General features: G+C 46.1%; 1 protein-coding gene and 1 non-coding gene across 3 annotated transcripts in view; both read left to right on the top strand.

The window, feature by feature from the left end:
- Pla2g4e (phospholipase A2 group IVE) overlaps nt 1–17,690 on the top strand; it is a 79,743-nt gene that overhangs the window by 57,552 nt on the left and 4,501 nt on the right. The window contains exons 6-15 of one of the 2 annotated variants that reach the window (XM_008846810.1): nt 1,060–1,102; nt 2,347–2,416; nt 3,245–3,405; nt 3,508–3,594; nt 3,933–3,970; nt 6,091–6,226; nt 7,789–7,925; nt 11,269–11,491; nt 14,821–14,935; nt 15,504–15,641. In XM_008846810.1, coding sequence (XP_008845032.1) covers nt 1,060–1,102; nt 2,347–2,416; nt 3,245–3,405; nt 3,508–3,594; nt 3,933–3,970; nt 6,091–6,226; nt 7,789–7,925; nt 11,269–11,491; nt 14,821–14,935; nt 15,504–15,641 — 1,148 coding nt within the window. Of the gene's footprint in view, nt 1–1,059; nt 1,103–2,346; nt 2,417–3,244; nt 3,406–3,507; nt 3,595–3,932; nt 3,971–6,090; nt 6,231–7,788; nt 7,926–11,268; nt 11,492–14,820; nt 14,936–15,503; nt 15,642–17,690 lie in introns of both variants that reach the window. The other variant, XM_029570258.1, reaches the window with a different exon arrangement.
- On the top strand, nt 16,778–16,947 carry LOC115072633. The gene has a single exon (XR_003851670.1). It is a non-coding gene; the product is annotated as a U1 spliceosomal RNA (small nuclear RNA).

Here is a 17,690-nt window from a genome sequence, read left to right as displayed (position 1 = left end):
TTCTAGACTGACGTAGGCCCCCAAGATGCCCACAACCTAATCTCTGGAGTTGGTAATATTTGACATTACAAGGCAAAGAGGAATTATGGGAGAAGGTGGAACTAACATGGCTAATCAGGTGACATTAAAATAGGGATCTTATCTTGGACTATTCAGGTGGGTTCAGTTAATCACAGGGGTCCCTTAAATGTGGAAGAAGAAGGCAGATGAAGAAGCCAGAGAGATTTGATGTGAGAGGAACATAACCTGTTCCTTTGTTGATGAGAACTGAGCTTGGGACATGGGCAGTCTACAGAAGCTACGAGAGGCAGGAAGGTGACTCTTCTTAGAGCCTCCCCAGGCATCCAGTCCTGTGGACACCTTTTAAGACACTGTTATTATCGTGGTAGGCACACATGCCACAGTACATGTGTGAAGGTTAGAGGACAGCTCTTGGGCGCTCGTTCTCTCCTGACACCTCTACCTGGGTTCTGGGGATGGAGCTCAGGTCACCAGGCTTGTGTAGCAAGTGCTTTATTATTTAGTTACAAGACATGAAATACCAAGTCAGTTCCGAAAGAACATTTGTTAACTGACATTTATATGAAAAGTCTAGAATAAGAAAATTTACAAAGACACAAAGTACATTGATAGTTTCTACCTGAGGAGCTTAAGGGGAAGTGGGGAAATGACTGCTGGTGTATATGGAATTCTATTTTTGATTTATTTTTATTATGTGAGTGTTTTTCCTGTGTGTATGTAAGTGAACCCATGGAGGTCAGAAGAGGACATTGGATTCCCCTGGAACTTGAGTCGAAGATGGTTGTTAGCTGCCATGTGGGTGCTGGGAATCAAACCTGAGTCCTCTGTAAGAGTAGCCAGTGCTCTTAACCACTGAGTCAGATCTCTAGACCCCAAACCTAAGGATTCTTAAGCAGATATTTTTCATGATAACCGAGAAAGGTCTGGTTTTTTTTTTTTTTTTTTATGATTGATTTGATTTGTTTTTGTCACCCTTGTAAGGAATCAATCAACAATACTGTTGCTGTGCTGACCAGGAGTTCTCATCTTGTTTTTCAGTCCTTCTCCTCCGGAAACCCTCACCACCAACGGCGTGCTTGTGGTAATTGTCCTTCTGGGTTCCTGTAGCACCAGAGACCATGTCTGGCTGCTGCTCTCAGATGAAAAGACAATGGGCCCAGCTTAGGGCCTCATCCCATCCTGAGTCCAGGGAGAGTCACACTAATTGGCTAATCAAATGGGGTGCACCCAGAGATGGGGCAGCACTCTGGACTCAGGGAGGGGGTATTTGGGCATCACCCTTACCTAGCACCCTATGTCGCCCAAAGATGACTCCTTTCTTAGACTTAGTCACTCACAACCCCAATGCCTCTGCAAGCATACTTTCAGTATTGAAAAGCATTTCATAGTTGAGCTGCTGGTAATTTTTTTCCCTTTTGTTTTTGAGGCAGGGGCTCCCTATGTAGTCCTGGCTGACCTCAAACTCACAGATCCACCTGCCTCTGCCTCCTGAGTGCTGGGATTAAAGGTGTATTCCACCATGCCCAACCTGATACAAATATTTTAAAATTCTATGTGTATGAATGCTTTACCTGCATGTTTGTTAAGTCCTGGCTGACCTCAAACTCACAGATCCACCTGCCTCTGCCTCCTGAGTGCTGGGATTAAAGGTGTATTCCACCATGCCCAACCTGATACAAATATTTTAAAATTCTATGTGTATGAATGCTTTACCTGCATGTTTGTTAAGTATGTCCATGCATGCAATATCTGTGGAGGCCAAAAGAAGGCATTGGATCTCCTAGAACTGAAGTTACCAATGGTTGTTCACTACTATGTGGATGCTGGGAACTGAACCCATGTACTCCATAAGAGCAGTCAATGCTTTTAATTGCCAAAACATCTCTCAGCCCCTGGTAAAATATTTTAACTGAATGTATTCAACTTCTGAAGTTCCAGGAAATCTCTCCCTCAAAAAGCAGAGTATTTGGGAACATGTTATAAAGGTTTGGGATCTTCTCTGCTTCATGGAAAGCTATTTCCTTCCAAGTTCTCACTTGGGAAGCTGAACACTGCCTTAGGTCAGCTCCTGACATTCCTAAGAACATGTCTCCTAGCAAGCTGATATGCATCTTAGAGTTTACTGGACAGCTTCATTTCCCCATCTCAGAGTCAGGCATCACTGGGTTCAGAAATGTTGGGAGCACATTCAGCATACTCAGCATCAGCTCAAGGCTGACCAATCCTGAATTCATTATCTGGGTCTTCACCTCCACCTTTGGGACTGGAAGTGGGAGGAGGTGGCTTGTGCTCAGACTCTCCTTGATCCTCTTTACTTTGTTACAGTCTCGTCAAGTCTCTTGCTTGGAGGTTCATGCAGAATCCAGGAGGCAGAGGCAGAGGAAGAGGAAAAAAAGTGAGTTTTGACTGCTGTGCCTACTGGGGCGGGGATTAGGAGTCTTGGTTCTAAGCTTCATCAAGGTTAACTCAGCTTGGCCCAGTGTTCTCCTGGACTCAGGGAACCAGGTTATCCCAACCTAGTCTGAACTTCCTCAGGCTAGGAATCAAAGCCAAAAATCATTGCGCTGGCCCTCAGACCCCTGTCCTGCTCAGCCTTCTCTATAAAGGGCATGCTCTACCAGGAATCCAAATGACCCAAGAAGTGTCAAGGTCTCAGTGCTGGCTCGGGTCCAATAGCAGCACCTGGGGCAGGTAGGCACTGCATCTCTCAGGGGTCCTCTAACTCCACCTTTCTTCTAGCCAGCTCCCAACTCACAGCACTTCATAACTAGAAGGAATCTAAAGAGTCACAGATATAACTGTCCACCTCTTCCCATCCTTCCCAAGCCAGGTTAACAGCTGTCCTAGGAGGAGAACAACAGGGCTCCACAGACATGGGCAGAACGAGAGGATAGACAGGCCTCTGTTTGCAAACAGTCTGATGAAAGCCTGCTTTCTCTGCAGTGGGCAGGTGATCTGGGGGGCTTCTGGCAATACAGAACCAAGAGATCTAGTCTTGAGACTTCTCTTTGGCATCTCAGAGGGCCTTTTGTGGACTACATCTGTCAGCATCCTTCACAAGCCTTATTAAAGTACAGATTTCAAGATCCTGCCCAGGGCATTTTAAAGAGTGACTGTGACTGTGGGACCCTCCTGGCACCTCAAGAATAGGCTTTTTGATGGACCAAGTGGGAAGCAGAGATAAGAAGCTTACCCAGGGTCTAACCTCTTGTCTTCTCTCCAGCTAAAGACCTCCTGGTGGCAGTAACAGACTCCTTTGAGAATACCCAGTGCATCTCACCCTGTATGGAACCCTGCTGCCCCAACCCTGCCTGCTTCCACTACCCTAAGTACTTCCAGCCCCAGCTACTTGTAGAAGTGCCTAAGAGCTGCTGGAACTGCAGGGTACAAGGAGGCCACAGTTGGGGGGAGGAAGAGGAGAGGAAGGCTGAGGGGTGCTGACAGAAGAGCCCTTCATCCCCTCATAGAGCCCACCCATTCTTCCAGTTTTGCTGCTGTGGAGCGCACAAGGATGGCCCTGTCTGTCAATCCCTCAATTGCCTTTCTGATGGTCAGGCAGTGACCCTGCCTGTGGTGAGCACCTGGGTCTGGGAAAGGTCCCCAGGGACACACGGGGGAGGTAGCAGACAGGATCACTCAAATGGAACAGAATGGCCTTGTGGGCCTCAGTGAGAACCAGGGAACATGGAAACATGAGTGAAATTACTGGAGGGGTCATGTCTAGAAGAGGACTATGGGGATGGAGCATGTATGCATACATACGTGTATGCATACATGTGCACATGAGTGTGAACACACATGTGTGCTGGGTCAAGGAAGGGGTGGGCCATGTAGTGAGTCTCCACCTCTGATTGGGCTCCCAAGGCTCCAAATAGTCATCCCTGGCAAACATCTCACTTTCTGTTCCTCAGGGCGAAAACTTTGAATTACACATGAAGTCCACACCCTGGTAAAGTATCCTCTTTCTGTCCTTCCCCTTAACTTATTCAGAGGAGTAGGTGTGAAGTGGTATCTTGTTGTGGTTTGATTTGCATTTCCTCCGTGGATAATGATGTTGAGCATCTTTCTTGGACTTACCTGGTCAGTGGTAGGGCTTCTTAGAGATGTGCATATTCAAATCCTTTACCTGTGTTTTCAGTGAACTCTGGTGTCTTATTAAGTTGTAAACATTTGTACATTCTGGACGAGAGTCTCATATGGACTCCTTTTGTGTAGGCTGTTTTTATACTTTCTTGATGGTGCCCTTTGAAAAACAAAGGTTTTTAATTTTGATTAAATCTATTTTCTCTTTTGTCAGTTGTATTTTTGGTGCTATATCTAAGAAATCATTGCCTAATCTAAGAGCAGGAAAATTTACTCTTATGTTTTCTTCTAAGAATTCTATAGTTTTAGCTCATGTTTATTTTTATTTTTTAAATTTATGTTTATGAGTGTTTTGCCTGCATGTATATAATTGCATCATGTGCATGCAATGTCTATAGAGGCCAGAGAGGGCATCAGATCCCCTGGAGCTGGAGTTGAGGATGGTTGTTAGCCACCAAGTGGGTGCTGGGAACTGAACCTGGACCTTCTGCAAGAGCAGCCAGTGCTCTTCACTACTGAGTCATCTCTCCACTTCCTATGATTTATTTTTAGTTCATTTTCTAATATGGTGTAAGGTAGAGAGTCTAACTTCATTCTTTTGGATATGAATAGTCAACTCCATTACCATTGCTTGAAAAGACCATTCTTTCACCTGTTAAATTGCACTTTGTTGAAAATCATGTAAGCATAATCTTTACTTATAGATGTATATATATTTTTGTTGCTGTTGTTTTATGTATAGGAGTGTATTGCCTGCATCTATGTAAGTGCACCTGTGTTGTGCAGTACCAATAGAGGTCAGAAGAGGGCATCAGATTCCCTGGAACTGGAGTTACAGACGGTTGTTAGCTGTCATGTGGGTACCGGGAACTGAATTTGAGTCCTCTGCAAGAGCAGCCAGCACTCTAAACCACTGAGCCATCTCTCTAGCCTCAATTTTCCTCATTTGTAATTCAGTTTTCTTTGTGAATCCCTTTGGTTAATGCGTGTGAAATATATCAGTGATCTGACTGGTGAGTAGGGTGCTTAGTAAATTGGAACCAATGCTACTGTCATCATTCATTCCTATGGATGAGAGGGAAAGTTGTTTCCTCACAGAAGGAGATGTGCTGGGAGAGGCCCAGGCCCTGCCTTTAAGGACACATGACTTTGTTAGTAAGCCAAGATAGGTTGGAAACATATCTATCTGGAGTCCCTGGGGAACTGGTCCTCTGAGGATTCAGGGATGCAAGTAGATAAAGTGAGGGTGCTTCTTATAAAGGCAAAAGCCTATGCTGAGGCTAAGAAATCAGGCTCTGATAGCCCAATGAGGCCTTTCCAGCTGGTTGCTTGAGGAGAGCTTGGACAGGTCTTGATAGGTTCTTTATGCCAGGCCAAGAGCCTGGACATACTCAAGGCAAGGATGTGATAAAAAGAGGGCAAGTACTGGGAATGTCATGGCAGCTTGCACCTCAACTGCCTTGAAGGCCTGTGGGGATGACACAGTAAGAACAGAGATGTGAGAGCTTTTGTCAGTTGCACAAATATGGGAGGACTGTGGTTCTGTGAGCTGGAAGAACTCAGTATGGCTAGTAAGATCCACAGGAACAGGGGATTGGTTTGTGGTGCTCAGAAGAGTTTGCACCATATAGTCTTGTCCAAGGGGATTTGCCAAAGGGATCTCAGCACCCCTTGTTACACATATCTAGCTGTGGCTGTACCTAGGAAAACCATTTGGAACACTCCAGATCTTGCTGAGGAGGCAGAGGGTTCAAAGAGGCCCAACAGTGGCCTTTTGACAAGTACCAGCTTACTGTGAGCCAGCTAAGGCTTTGGGTCCTACGCCCAGTATCTCATGCTGTGCCTGAGGCTTTGCTGGGTGCTAAGCATTTTGCAGATGAGAATGCACAGGTCATAGAAGAGGTACATGGCAGAACTGGAAAGCCAGATATGCCAATTGAAGGCAAAGCTTACAGGCCAGCTCAGCCGGGGTCCCCTTTCCCATAGCCCTGACACGCTGGATGTGCGGCTAGGCTTTAGCCTGTGCCAAAAAGAGATGGAGTTCCTGCAGAAGCGGAAGGTGGTGGTGGCTGAGGCACTGCGGCAGGTGCTGCAGCTGGAGGAAGACCTGCCTGAGGATGAGGTGGGTAAGCAGGGGCCACTGACCTGGACTCAGAATCACTTAAGAAAACACTGGTCCTCCAACCCCATGTCCCACCAGCCACCCCAGTCTTCCCCTGCCTCAGGACAGCCACAGTGCCACCTCGATTCTGTGGTTGCTCCAACTGATAAGGTCCTGGTGCCAAGACAAGAGCTCCTGGTGCATGTTCATGGGCCAGGGAGAGTAGAAGAGAGAGAAAGAAAACACACACACACACACACACACACACACACACACACACGATCCTGACATGACTGAACTGCTTTATTGGCAGCAAAATGAGTCCTTACTGAGCCAGGAAACATTTGAAAGTTCCTCCAATTTATGTACCCCACATCCTACCTTCTTCCTCTAGTTTTCTTTTCTATCTAGTATGCAAATGTAGACACGCACCAGAGATGATAGTAGTAAGAAGCTAGAGAGAAGCCCCTTCTACTCTCAGGGCCAGTTGCCTCCTCACCTGGAAGAAGCCATGGTGCCTTTGTCAAAACCTCTGTACCTCCCTCGGGTGGACTGGGAAGCAGGTTAGCCTTCTGAATACCTTCCTTCTGAGGCTAGCCAGAATGCAGGGATAAATGGGAAGAGAGCTTGTGATTAGATTTCAGCTGAAGGAAAGATCTTACAGCCCCATCTTTAGAGAAACACACCAAGGACACCTTAACCTAGAAATGGTTCCCCATATCCCCACATCAGAATATGGTTTATCTTTTGCTTTTACAAAAGGTTGAACATGCATCATGTACTGGGCTGGGACCTGTTGTTCTAACATCACTTCTATCTACAGATGTCAGTCTGTCACCATTCATGATTCATATGTGCATTAGCTTTCTTTTCTGTTACTGTGATAAAACACTGACCAAAAGCATTATTGGAGAAAAAGGGTTTATTTCACTTTACAGGTTCATCATTGAGGGAAGCCAGGACAGGAACTCAAGCAGAACCTGAAGGCAGGAACTGAAGCAGAAACCATAGCAGAACACTGCCTACTGCCTTGCTCCCCTGGCTTGCTCAGTTACCTTTCTTACATAGTACAGGCCCACCTGCCTAGGGACCGAGCCCTCCTACATCAATTAGCCATTAATAAAATGCTCCATAGATATGCCAACAGGCCAATCTGGTGGAGGAAATTCCTCAGATGAGTTTCCCTTTTCCCAGTGACTCTAGTTTATGTCAAGTTGACAAAGACTAACTAGTACAACATGCATTTCCCTGGGCTTCAGTTTCAGCATCTATTAACTGAGGGCTGGGGTGAGTGCTCAGAACTCTTCCAACCATGACTTTCCCTGACATGATAGATTGCCTGGGTTAGGCAGCACAGCCTTTATTGGTAGCACCACTGAGATTAGAACTAAGGTCACCTTCTGGACCTCCCAGGTAGCCCACTGCTCTATGAAGGCAGCCTTCCTGTTGCTTCCCTCCCTTCCCTTCTCTCTATCCAGATTTCTATCTTCCACCATTCTTGTTAAGCTGCTGTTACTCCATGTCTTCTCCTACCTGGCCTTGCCTACAGAGCTCTTCCCAGCAGTCTGCTTCTGTGCCCCCAGGTACCACTAATAGCCATCATGGCCACTGGGGGTGGAGCAAGGTCTATGACTGCCATGTATGGCCACCTGCTGGGGCTGCAGAAGCTGAACCTCCTGAACTGTTCCACTTACATCACCGGCTTGTCAGGTGCCACCTGGTAAGGAGCTGGGAGTCACTGTTTGGTAGAAGCCAAAAGAAGTAGCAAATGGGTGTGGTCTGGGATCTGGTGAAGCTCTGACCTCTCCCATTCCAAGTAAAAATGACTCATGATGCTTGGAAAGCTCTACCATGCAGAGCTGTGTGATTTGGGGCATGAGATCCTTTGATTCAGTTGCTGGATCTATAACATGGGAATAACAACAGGCATGACCTCTCCCAGTATTAAGCACTAAACCACCATATCATTGGCCATTATTGGCTATTTCCCTGGGATGTGGCAGCAGTCTAGGAATGTGGTAGTCAACGATGAGCTCAGCCCTGGTGCCACTGACTGTTCTAGTGAGATGCAGTTGCCCTCTCTCAGGGATGAGCCAAGTCTCCCAGGAAGGGTAGAGCTGATCCATCTGCTCTGCCTTATCTCCCTTAACTGCATCCTCTGCCCACTATTTGTATCAAGTCAGGCTTCCATAGGCATCATAAAAGGAATAGGCAGGTCTTTTCCATGGGGTTCCCTCTTCCCCACTCTCTGCTAGAGAACAAGGATGATGAGTACTGGACTTCTAAAAGGAGCTTGGCCAAGGTCAACACCGACAGGAGGCACAGTGCCTGGGGCCCACAAAAATGTGATATTTAGGGGCTGGAGAGATGGCTCAGTGGTTAAGAGCACTGAGAACCCGGGTTCAATTCCCAGCACCCACATGGCGGCTATGAATTGTTCTTAACTCCAGTTCCAGAGGAATTTGAAGCCCTCTTCTGATCTCCGAGGCATTGCACAACATGGGTGCACTCACATACATGCAGGCAATACACTCATACACATAAAATAAAAATAATAAATAAAATATTTTAAATGTGATATTTATTATTTTATAATTAAATCACAAGGAATAAAAGAATCTATAGGTTAATGAAAATGTTTCAATAAATGGCATTAATATAGTTATTTCATATGACACAGTCATAACATGATTTTTAAATATTTTTATACTGAAAGGGGCCTACTAAAATCATCATGTAGCCCCAGTTCATGATATTCAGTGACCTGAGATGACAGAAGTCCTCTCAGTCAGGGTTGTGTCTTACTCTGTCAGGGACTGTTGGTTGGGTCCTATTTTATGCCTTTCTTCCTAGAGAATCTCCAGGTAGCTCTCATGGGAGAGAGCAGATGTAAACTTTCCCTGGGAAGCCTCTTGACTCTGTATCTACTCTTCAGGTGCTGCATGCAGGCTTTGGTCCAGATGACATGGAAAATTATCTTTTTTGCCTCTGCACCAAGCGTAACTGTCCATCAGCATCCCTGAAAGACTGGTTACAGGATATCCAGGGGGATATCCCCAGGATAACATAAGGTGCTGATAGCCCCTTCTATACAGTGGCATGGTATCTGCAAGTATTATAGCTCATACAATCTCTGATTACTTCTAACACCAAATGCAGTGTGGTTACTGTGTAAATGGATGTTACATTGTTTTATCTAGGGAATAATGACGGTCTACATAGATACAGTAAAGAGGAAAATTTTTCTGAATAATTTCATTCCTCATTTGATTGAATTAATAGATGAAGAACCCATAGATAAAGAGAATCAACTATAACTTTCCCAGTGTTATCTTATAGCTGAAGAAACAAAGTAGTTTTCCTGGGGTCACTAAGGCCATGAGTCATAGATCTGGAGTTTAAACTCAGTCCAGAACCCATTCTCAAGTGCTGCTCCCAGACAGTGAGACTAAAGGACATGCATTCCCCTCCCCACCCCCAAGACTACTACAGGGAGGGAGAGATACAGGAAAGACCTCAGACTTAGTCAGCATGTTAGGGTGAGAGGCTGAAGCTCCCCCCGCCCCAATGGGAGAAAGGATGGAAAATATTCTTTTTATAACAAGCATTAGCAAGCTGGATGTGGAAGTGCATGCCTACAATCCCAGCATTCAGGAGGTAGAGGCAAGATTATCAAGCATTCAAGGCCAGCCTCAGCTATACTATACTACCTTGGAAACCAGCCTGGGCTATATGAGACTCTGTCAATAAATAAGTAACTAAGTAAATAACTAAATAAAGTATTAGCAATGAATTAGAAGCCTTTTGAAAATATAAAAGTAACAAGCAAGCCTTATGGAGGGTAAGGTGCTTTTAGTAGAAGAAATCTGACCATCTCCCATCTTCCCTGGGACCAGCCTAGAAAAGAAGAGGGGGTCCCTTAGACCTATGCTGATACACAGGCTTCATCCAGGCTAACTGAGACAGACAGATCCAGACCTCAGCTGAGGGATCACCTGAACTGGGGAAAGGAGGATCGACCACTACCCAGGGTCACTCATCTCATGAGTCACAAATCTGGAATTTTTTTTAAAAAGTTTTCTTTAAAAACGTTTTTATTACACTTATTTGTGTGTTTGTGGAGGGGTGTATCTGTGCCCTGTGGAGGTAAGAGGACAACTTAAGAGAGTTGGTTCTATCTTTCCACCATGTGGGTCTCAGGAATCAAACTCAGGTCATCAGGCTTGGAGGAAAATGCCTTTACCCACTGAACTGTCTTGATGGCCCCAGACCTAGATTTTGAACTCAGACCAGGGCTCATGTTCAATGACTGCTCCCAGAGAGCTATGAAGTTAACTTCATAGCTAACTATGAAGGCTGGTTAGTACTGCCCCCCCCAACTACTGTGGGGCAGACAGAAAACAGTGAAGACCTCAGGCCCAATCTTGCTGCCTCTGCCCACCATAGTCCACATATAACTTAAGAAGAAAAAGAGGAGGGAGAAGAAGAGGAGAAGGAGGAGGAGAAGGAAACAAATCTTTAGCTAGTGTCCTACTCATGGGAACAGCAGAAAGTACCCAGGACCTGGATCAAATGTCCCCAGCCCTGTCCCATTACTGTTTTAATACTTCACACAATGGTAACTCATATGATTTTCACAAAAACTGCATGAGCTAGGTATATCAATTACAATTTTACCCACTCCCGTTAAGGAAACTGAAGCAAAAAGTGGTTAAATATCCTATTGAGGATCACACAGTGAATGGTAGAAGCTGGTTTTGAACCCAGAAAGCTCTGAGTTCAGAATCCTCATCTCAACCAACATCATATACTTGACACACAGTAGGCATTCAAGATATGGTAGCAATCGATTATGAGTAGTAATGTTCACCTGTCTCCCACCATGTGGATCTACCCTTATCCACTTTCCTCCAGGTCCTCCTCCTGGCAGATTTGGGACTCCCCATGGTGAAGTTGTGCCATAGCTCACATGTGGAGGTCAGAGGACATCTACTCTACCTGGATGTTAAGTTGATCAGACCAGGGGTGGGGCAACTCTGTCAGCCATGTTTATCTTTCTCCAGGACCATGGCTACCTTGTACAGTGACCCTGAGTGGTCTTCCAAAAACCTGGAGCCTGCTGTCTTTGAGGCCCGGAGACATGCTGTCAAAGACAAGATGCCTGCCCTGTTCCCAGACCAGCTCTGCAAATGCCGAGAAGAGCTCCAACAGCACAGCCAGGAGGGCTACAGGGTCACCCTAACAGACTTCTGGGGCAAGCTGATCGAGTATTGTCTGGGGGACAAGGTAAGCGGTCAGCCTTTCCTGGGTCCCACCTGTCTAGTCTTTCTTCCTCGGGGAGTCTGTACCTCCATGTCCACAATGATTAGGTAAGACCTGCAAGTACATCCATGGGCTGTAAGAACCTTATGGTGTCCAAATACATGTCAGGGAAAGATGGTGGGGTCATCTTTCACATCCCCGTCAGAGGACTGAGACCCTCCTATTGGGGGCCTAGGTGCTCCCCTACATAGATGAAGCATGTCTTCTGAAAGCCAGGCCAAAATACCTGTGAGGAAAAAATGGGGAGGAAGCTAAGCAAGGCTAGAGAGCTGTCAACCATATTGCCAGTCTGAGCCCACATGGAGGAGAGAGAAAGGAAGGTCAGGAAGAAGCATCCTATAGTACTGTGTGGCTTAGTCTCAGTAAAGTCTTTGGAGGTCGTTTAGCCGAAGCTGTAAGCCATATCCTGTGTCTCCTGCTTCAGCATCCCTGTTACACTAGGTCCAAGGAAACATGGTCTCAGCATAGACAGCCATAGATTTCAGAACACAGTAGCCAAGACCCTTCATTGCTAATGTTCTTGATCACTGGAGGTCTGTAGTGTTCATTTTCTTAACCGCTACCAGGGAATGGGCCTCATAAGTTTCCTTCCTGTTCCAATAGCTAGTAATTTGAGCAGTATGTGCCCTAGTGCAGAGCCAGTCTGTGCTGAGATGCCCCTGATGCCAGTCATGTGGGATGTGGTGGAGCAGAGGGGTCCCCAAGGGATATGATCTTGTATATCACTGTGAGCTCAGCTAATACCTGGACCTGTCACATTAGGCCCCAGAGAAGAGACACCTTTGGCTGTTGGCCACCACATCAAAGCTTCCCACAAACCCCTATCCAGACCACCAGCTCTTGGCTCCTCTTTCAAAGGTGACTTGGAAGCTCCAAATTCAAACCAGAACTACCAAAAAAGAGGCAAGACAACAGATTATTTTCTAGTAGGTTCCCTCTACTAGGAAATAAGACAATTTGGACTAGAGAAATGGATAAAACACTTCCCACACAAGCTTGAAGGATGGGCATTCAGATCTCCAGAACCCATGTAAAAGCTAGTCAGGCATGGTGGCTGACTGTAATACCAGCACTTGGGAGGCAGAGACAGGGAATCCCTAGGGAAAACTGACTGGGTAGGAATTGGTGAGCTCCAGGTTCAACAGGACACCCTTCCTCAATAAATAAAGTGGAACGCAATTGAGGAAGACACCCAACATCAGTGTCAGGACCTGATGTTGAGGCACACACACACATGTGCACACACAACCATACATGCATGTGCCCACGTGCATGTGAACATGTATGCAGACATATGTGCATCCCACACATACATACACATGGATAAAAAAGGAAAATTAGGTAATTTGAGCAACCAGTAATCACTTGAGTCTCATCTTTTTTGTTGTTTTGAGATAGTCTCACATTGCATAGTTCATGCTGGCCTGGAACTCACTATATAGCCTGGGCTGGCCTTGAACTCAAAGCAATTCTTCTGCTTTAGCCCCCCAAGTGCTGGGACTACAAGCATGTGCCACCACTCTGAGTTGGCTCTCATCTTTAATATTTACTTGTTCTTCATTCATTCTTTTAACTAATTTGCCTCCTGCAGGCCAGGAGCTGTGCTGGCCCCTGGGGACTCAGAAAGGCATCCGTTCCAATCCATAACTTTTGATGGATCCCGCCTGACCTGCCTTTGCAGGTCTCATGATGAAGCATGGGTAGGGGAAAATGTTAAGGGTGCTGGCTTCTGAATTCAGGCAGGATGGGGTGGAATTCTGGCCCTGCTCTGTAGGGCCAGGTTATCCACTGTTCCTCAGTGGAAATTCTATCAGTAAGCAGTTAATATTTTTAAAATAAAAGCTTGTGTAATCTCAGCACTAGGGAGGCAGAGGCAGGAGTGCCACAAGTTCAAAGTCAGTCAGAGCTACATATCGAGACCCCCCCCCATCTCAAAAGACCAAGAAAAATTTTAACAGTAATATTTCTATCAATAGTAACCCACATGATAAAAAAGAAAATGCCAAAGCCTTCTAGGTCAGAAATCTGAGCATTTTGAGGGCCTAGAGTGGAGAAGAGCCAGGGTTTCCAGACAAGCAAGGCTAGGAGGCAATGGGAAGACCTCTGCTCTTCCATTCTGGCTAAGGCAGGGGCCCCTTAACTTCCAGCCCCCTTGACAGTGAATTGGGCTTTTCCCTGAGTCTATGGTTTTACTTCTAGAACATTCATTTCTGGCTAAGGCAGGGGCCCCTTAACTTCCAGCCCCCTTGACAGTGAATTGGGATTTTCCCTGAGTCTATGGTTTTACTTCTAGAACATCCATTTCTAGTGCCTAGATCTCAGGGCCCAGTTGTGACAAGCACCCACTTTTCCTTCAAAGAAGGCCCAAGAGTTGTTGGGCTGCATGTGTGTTTACCATATATAGATTCTGGAGCCTCTGCACACAGGGTAACCAAGGACAGTTACCTGGCAGTCAGCTGCTGGGCCTGAGTCAGAGCTTGAGTCTTTTTTAAAGCAATTTTTATTTTATGTGTATGATTGTGCATGAGTGTATTGCCAGTATGTGTATAAATACACCCATGTTGTGCAATGCCTGCAGAAGTCAGAAGAGGGCATTGTATCATTGGAACTGGAGTTATGGATGGTTGTTAGCCACAAAGTGGATGCTGGGAATCCAATCTGGGTCCTCTGCAAGAGCAGTCAGTGCTCTTAACCACTGAAACATCTTTCTAGTTTTTGTTGTTGTTGTTGTCGTTGTTGTTTCTTTTTGGTCTTTTGATACAGGGTCTCCCTGTAGTCCCAGCTGGCCTGGAACGTATTATGTAGATCAGGCTGGCCTTGAACTCACAGAGATCCACCTGCCTCTGCCTCTCAAATGCTGGCAATAAAGGCATGAGCCACCATACCCAGCAACTGCCGCCTAAATTTTATGGAGGTATCCAACATACCAAGTTGATAAAACAAAAATTCCTGGCATTGTGGTTCCAGTGGAGGGAGGGGATAATAGGTATGAAGAGGGATAGTGGTGTCCTCTCCCATTCTTAGTTTATCCTCTAGCCCCTGAGATATGAGAAGAATCCCAGAACTCCAAGAGACATCCCTAAACTGCGGTCATTCCCAGACCACCTATAGCCTGTGCTGCTGGACAGCCCAAGGAAATAGGGTCCATTCTCCAAGTGTCTTAAGAGCTGACAGTAACCTGGTAGACTCCAGAGTCAGGAAGTGGTTGTTGAGGGTCCAAATTATCCTCATTCTTCACTGACCCTTGGGATTCCTTACAAGCTCCCTCTCCCTAACCATTGGTGTTCCCACAGAAAAATGAATGCAAACTGTCAGAGCAGCGTGCTGCTTTATGCCGGGGCCAGAACCCTCTGCCAATCTACCTCACCATCAATGTCAAGGATGATGTAAGCAACCAGGATTTCAGAGGTAACACTGATGGCTAATGACTTAGGAGGGATCCCTTCTTAGTGGGCACAGGCACCCTGCATCTCCAGGTCTTCCCCCTCCCAACAGCCCTCCCCCAACACACACGCACACACGCATGCACTTTGCCAATCTTCCCATCAGTGCCCACAACTGAAGAAATCTGCCTCATGAGTGGGGCCATCAGGCAGAGTCCCTTAGCTTATTGGGCTCCTTTGATGAAGCAGGGTTAGGGAGGGTGGGGCATGGTGTAGGTGGGGTGGGAGGTTAAGGGGGTGAGAGTGATGAAGATAGTAAAGGACAAAAGTCTAAGGTAATTTTTAGGCTGCTTAGAGGGAAGTCTAGAGGGATCAGTTTTTGCACCTGTTTTTCTGGTTTTGAAGAGCAAAAGTTGGAGCCTAGCTGCTTGCTGAGTATTCTGTCCAGCTTCAATGCCCTGGTGTGTCCCACAGGGGAACTGCAGTTCTCAATTCCAAGCTCCCCAAGGCTCTGGAGCCAGCACTTGTGGGTAGGAGGGAGGGCTGTGTGGGTGGTTCCCTTGCCTGTGACTGACACTACTCCCTGTATGCAGAATGGTTCGAGTTCTCCCCCTATGAGGTGGGCATGCAAAAGTATGGGGCCTTCATCCCTACTGAGCTCTTTGGCTCCGAGTTCTTCATGGGGCGGCTGATGAAGAGGATCCCTGAGCCAGAGATGTGCCACATGCTAGGTGAATCCTTAGGGTACTTGACCACATGCTACCAGGCCTGCCTTTCAACAGGGGAATGACAGAAAGCATCTTTGTCCCAGTGCTGGCTGCCTTGGTTAGCCTTAAGCTCTTAAACTTTCTGGATTTGCCACATCACCTTGAACCTGGAGAGGCTCCTGAACCGACCGGCCCAGATTGACAGGACTGCCTTAAATCTTCCTGAAGCCCTTTACGTCCAGAAAAACATGACTAGGAACCTCAGGTCACTGGGAACCCTGGAGGACTCTCCCAGTGCCTTGATCTCCAGTGGCCTATTTGGGGGTCTACTCAGAAACAGCCTGGATATGGCAGGCTGATATGGAATGCTGTCATCTCCACTTTCTCCCTGTCTAGTTCCAGGCAGCAATGTGCCTGCTTCTAAGGAACTCAGCACCTCAGATCCCAGGGGCCACAGGGGACCATAGAGGAAAAGACAGAGCTGCTGAGGAAACCCAGCTCCCCATTCTATGGTCCCGGGTTCCCCAGAAGCCAGGATCACTGAGTACTGGGGCCCACTGTGACAGTCACTCTTAGCTCTCCCCTTCTGAGGATGACCTCAGAAAATAGACCTATCATTACAACCTCAACAACAGTTATTTTAACTTCCTTTATTTAAACTGAATGTCTACACTCCACTTATCCCAAACCAACGCAGTCCAGAAAGTTTAACTCAAGCTCCATCTTAAGTTAAAGTCCAGATAGAAACTCCCAGCTCACAGTTCCTTCTTCTTTCCTTGAACCCCTATGTTACTGCTCATGTGGTTCTGAAAGCTGTAGTTTAACTGGAACTTTGCCTCCTTATTTATTAGCTGTGTGAGGTTGGCTAAATCACCTAATTTCTCTATACCTGTTCTCTCATCTCTACGTGAGAATATTTTTTATATGTATGAGTATTTGCCTGCATGAATGTATGTGGACCATGTAGTGCCTGGTGCCCAAGGAGACCTGAAGAGGGTGTTAGATGTCCTGGAACTGGAGTTACAGAGGGTTGTGAGCCACTATGTAGATTCTGGGAATGAACCTGAGTCCTCTGCAAGAACAGTAAGTGCACTTAATCACTGAGCCATCTCTCCAGCCCCCTCTATGTGAGAATTTTAATGAAAAAATAGTATCATTATAGACTTACCTGTCAGGGAAAACACAAAGTGATAAGGAGGTGGTTTTTCCCAGGATGAGGCTTATCCATTGCACTTCCAATGTTCTGACTTAACCCTGCAATTTCTCCAAATGCAGAATGTTTGACTGCATAATTTGTGGTCATTGAGAGACCAGCATTTGCATTCTCCCCTTCTTAAAAAATTAAAAATAGAATATTAACATTATTATTGGCATTCATTTTTTTAATATCTAATTTTTTGTGTGTGAGTGTATTGCCTGCATGTATATAAGTGCACCCATGTCATGCAAGGCCCTCAGAAGTCAGAAGAGGGTGAGCCCCTGGAACTGGAATTATGGATGACTGTTAGCCACCATGTGGGTGCTGGGAATAAAACCCAGGTCCTCTGCAAGTGCAGCAAGTGCTTTAAACCGCTGAGCCATTCCTCCCGTTCTGGCTTTTATTTTTTAAAGAAGTTCTCACTATGTAACTCTGGTTGGCTTGGAACTGGCTATGTAGACAAGGCTGGCTTCAAACTCACAGAGCTCCACCTACCTCTGCTTCCTAATTGCTGGAATTAAAGACATGTTACTATGCCCAACCTTACTGTTGGCTTTTTAAAAGGGTCTCATGTACCTCGGGCTGGAACTCACTATGTATCCCAGACTGGTTCCAAATTCATGGCAATCCTCTTGTCTTAGCCTCCCTATTAGGATTACAGGTATGACCCACCGCACATGGCTTTAATACAAGTATTATTATATAAATTTTACATTAAAAAAATAAGAGCTAGCATTACATATATTAAGGTTTACTGTATGCCAAAAACTTTCCTAAGTGTTTAAGTTGTGTGAACTGAGGTAAAAGAGTAAAACTAGACTTGAACTCAAAGCCTGCACTTGTCAGCCATAGCCCCTGCTGGGCTTTGCCTTAAA

This window comes from Nannospalax galili, unplaced genomic scaffold, assembly GCF_000622305.1.
Source record: "Nannospalax galili isolate Female #2095 unplaced genomic scaffold, S.galili_v1.0 scaffold342, whole genome shotgun sequence".
Classification (NCBI taxonomy): Eukaryota; Metazoa; Chordata; class Mammalia; order Rodentia; family Spalacidae; genus Nannospalax; species Nannospalax galili.
The sequence above is the reverse complement of the archived record's forward strand: the minus strand, read 5'-3'. Positions and strand labels throughout refer to the sequence as shown.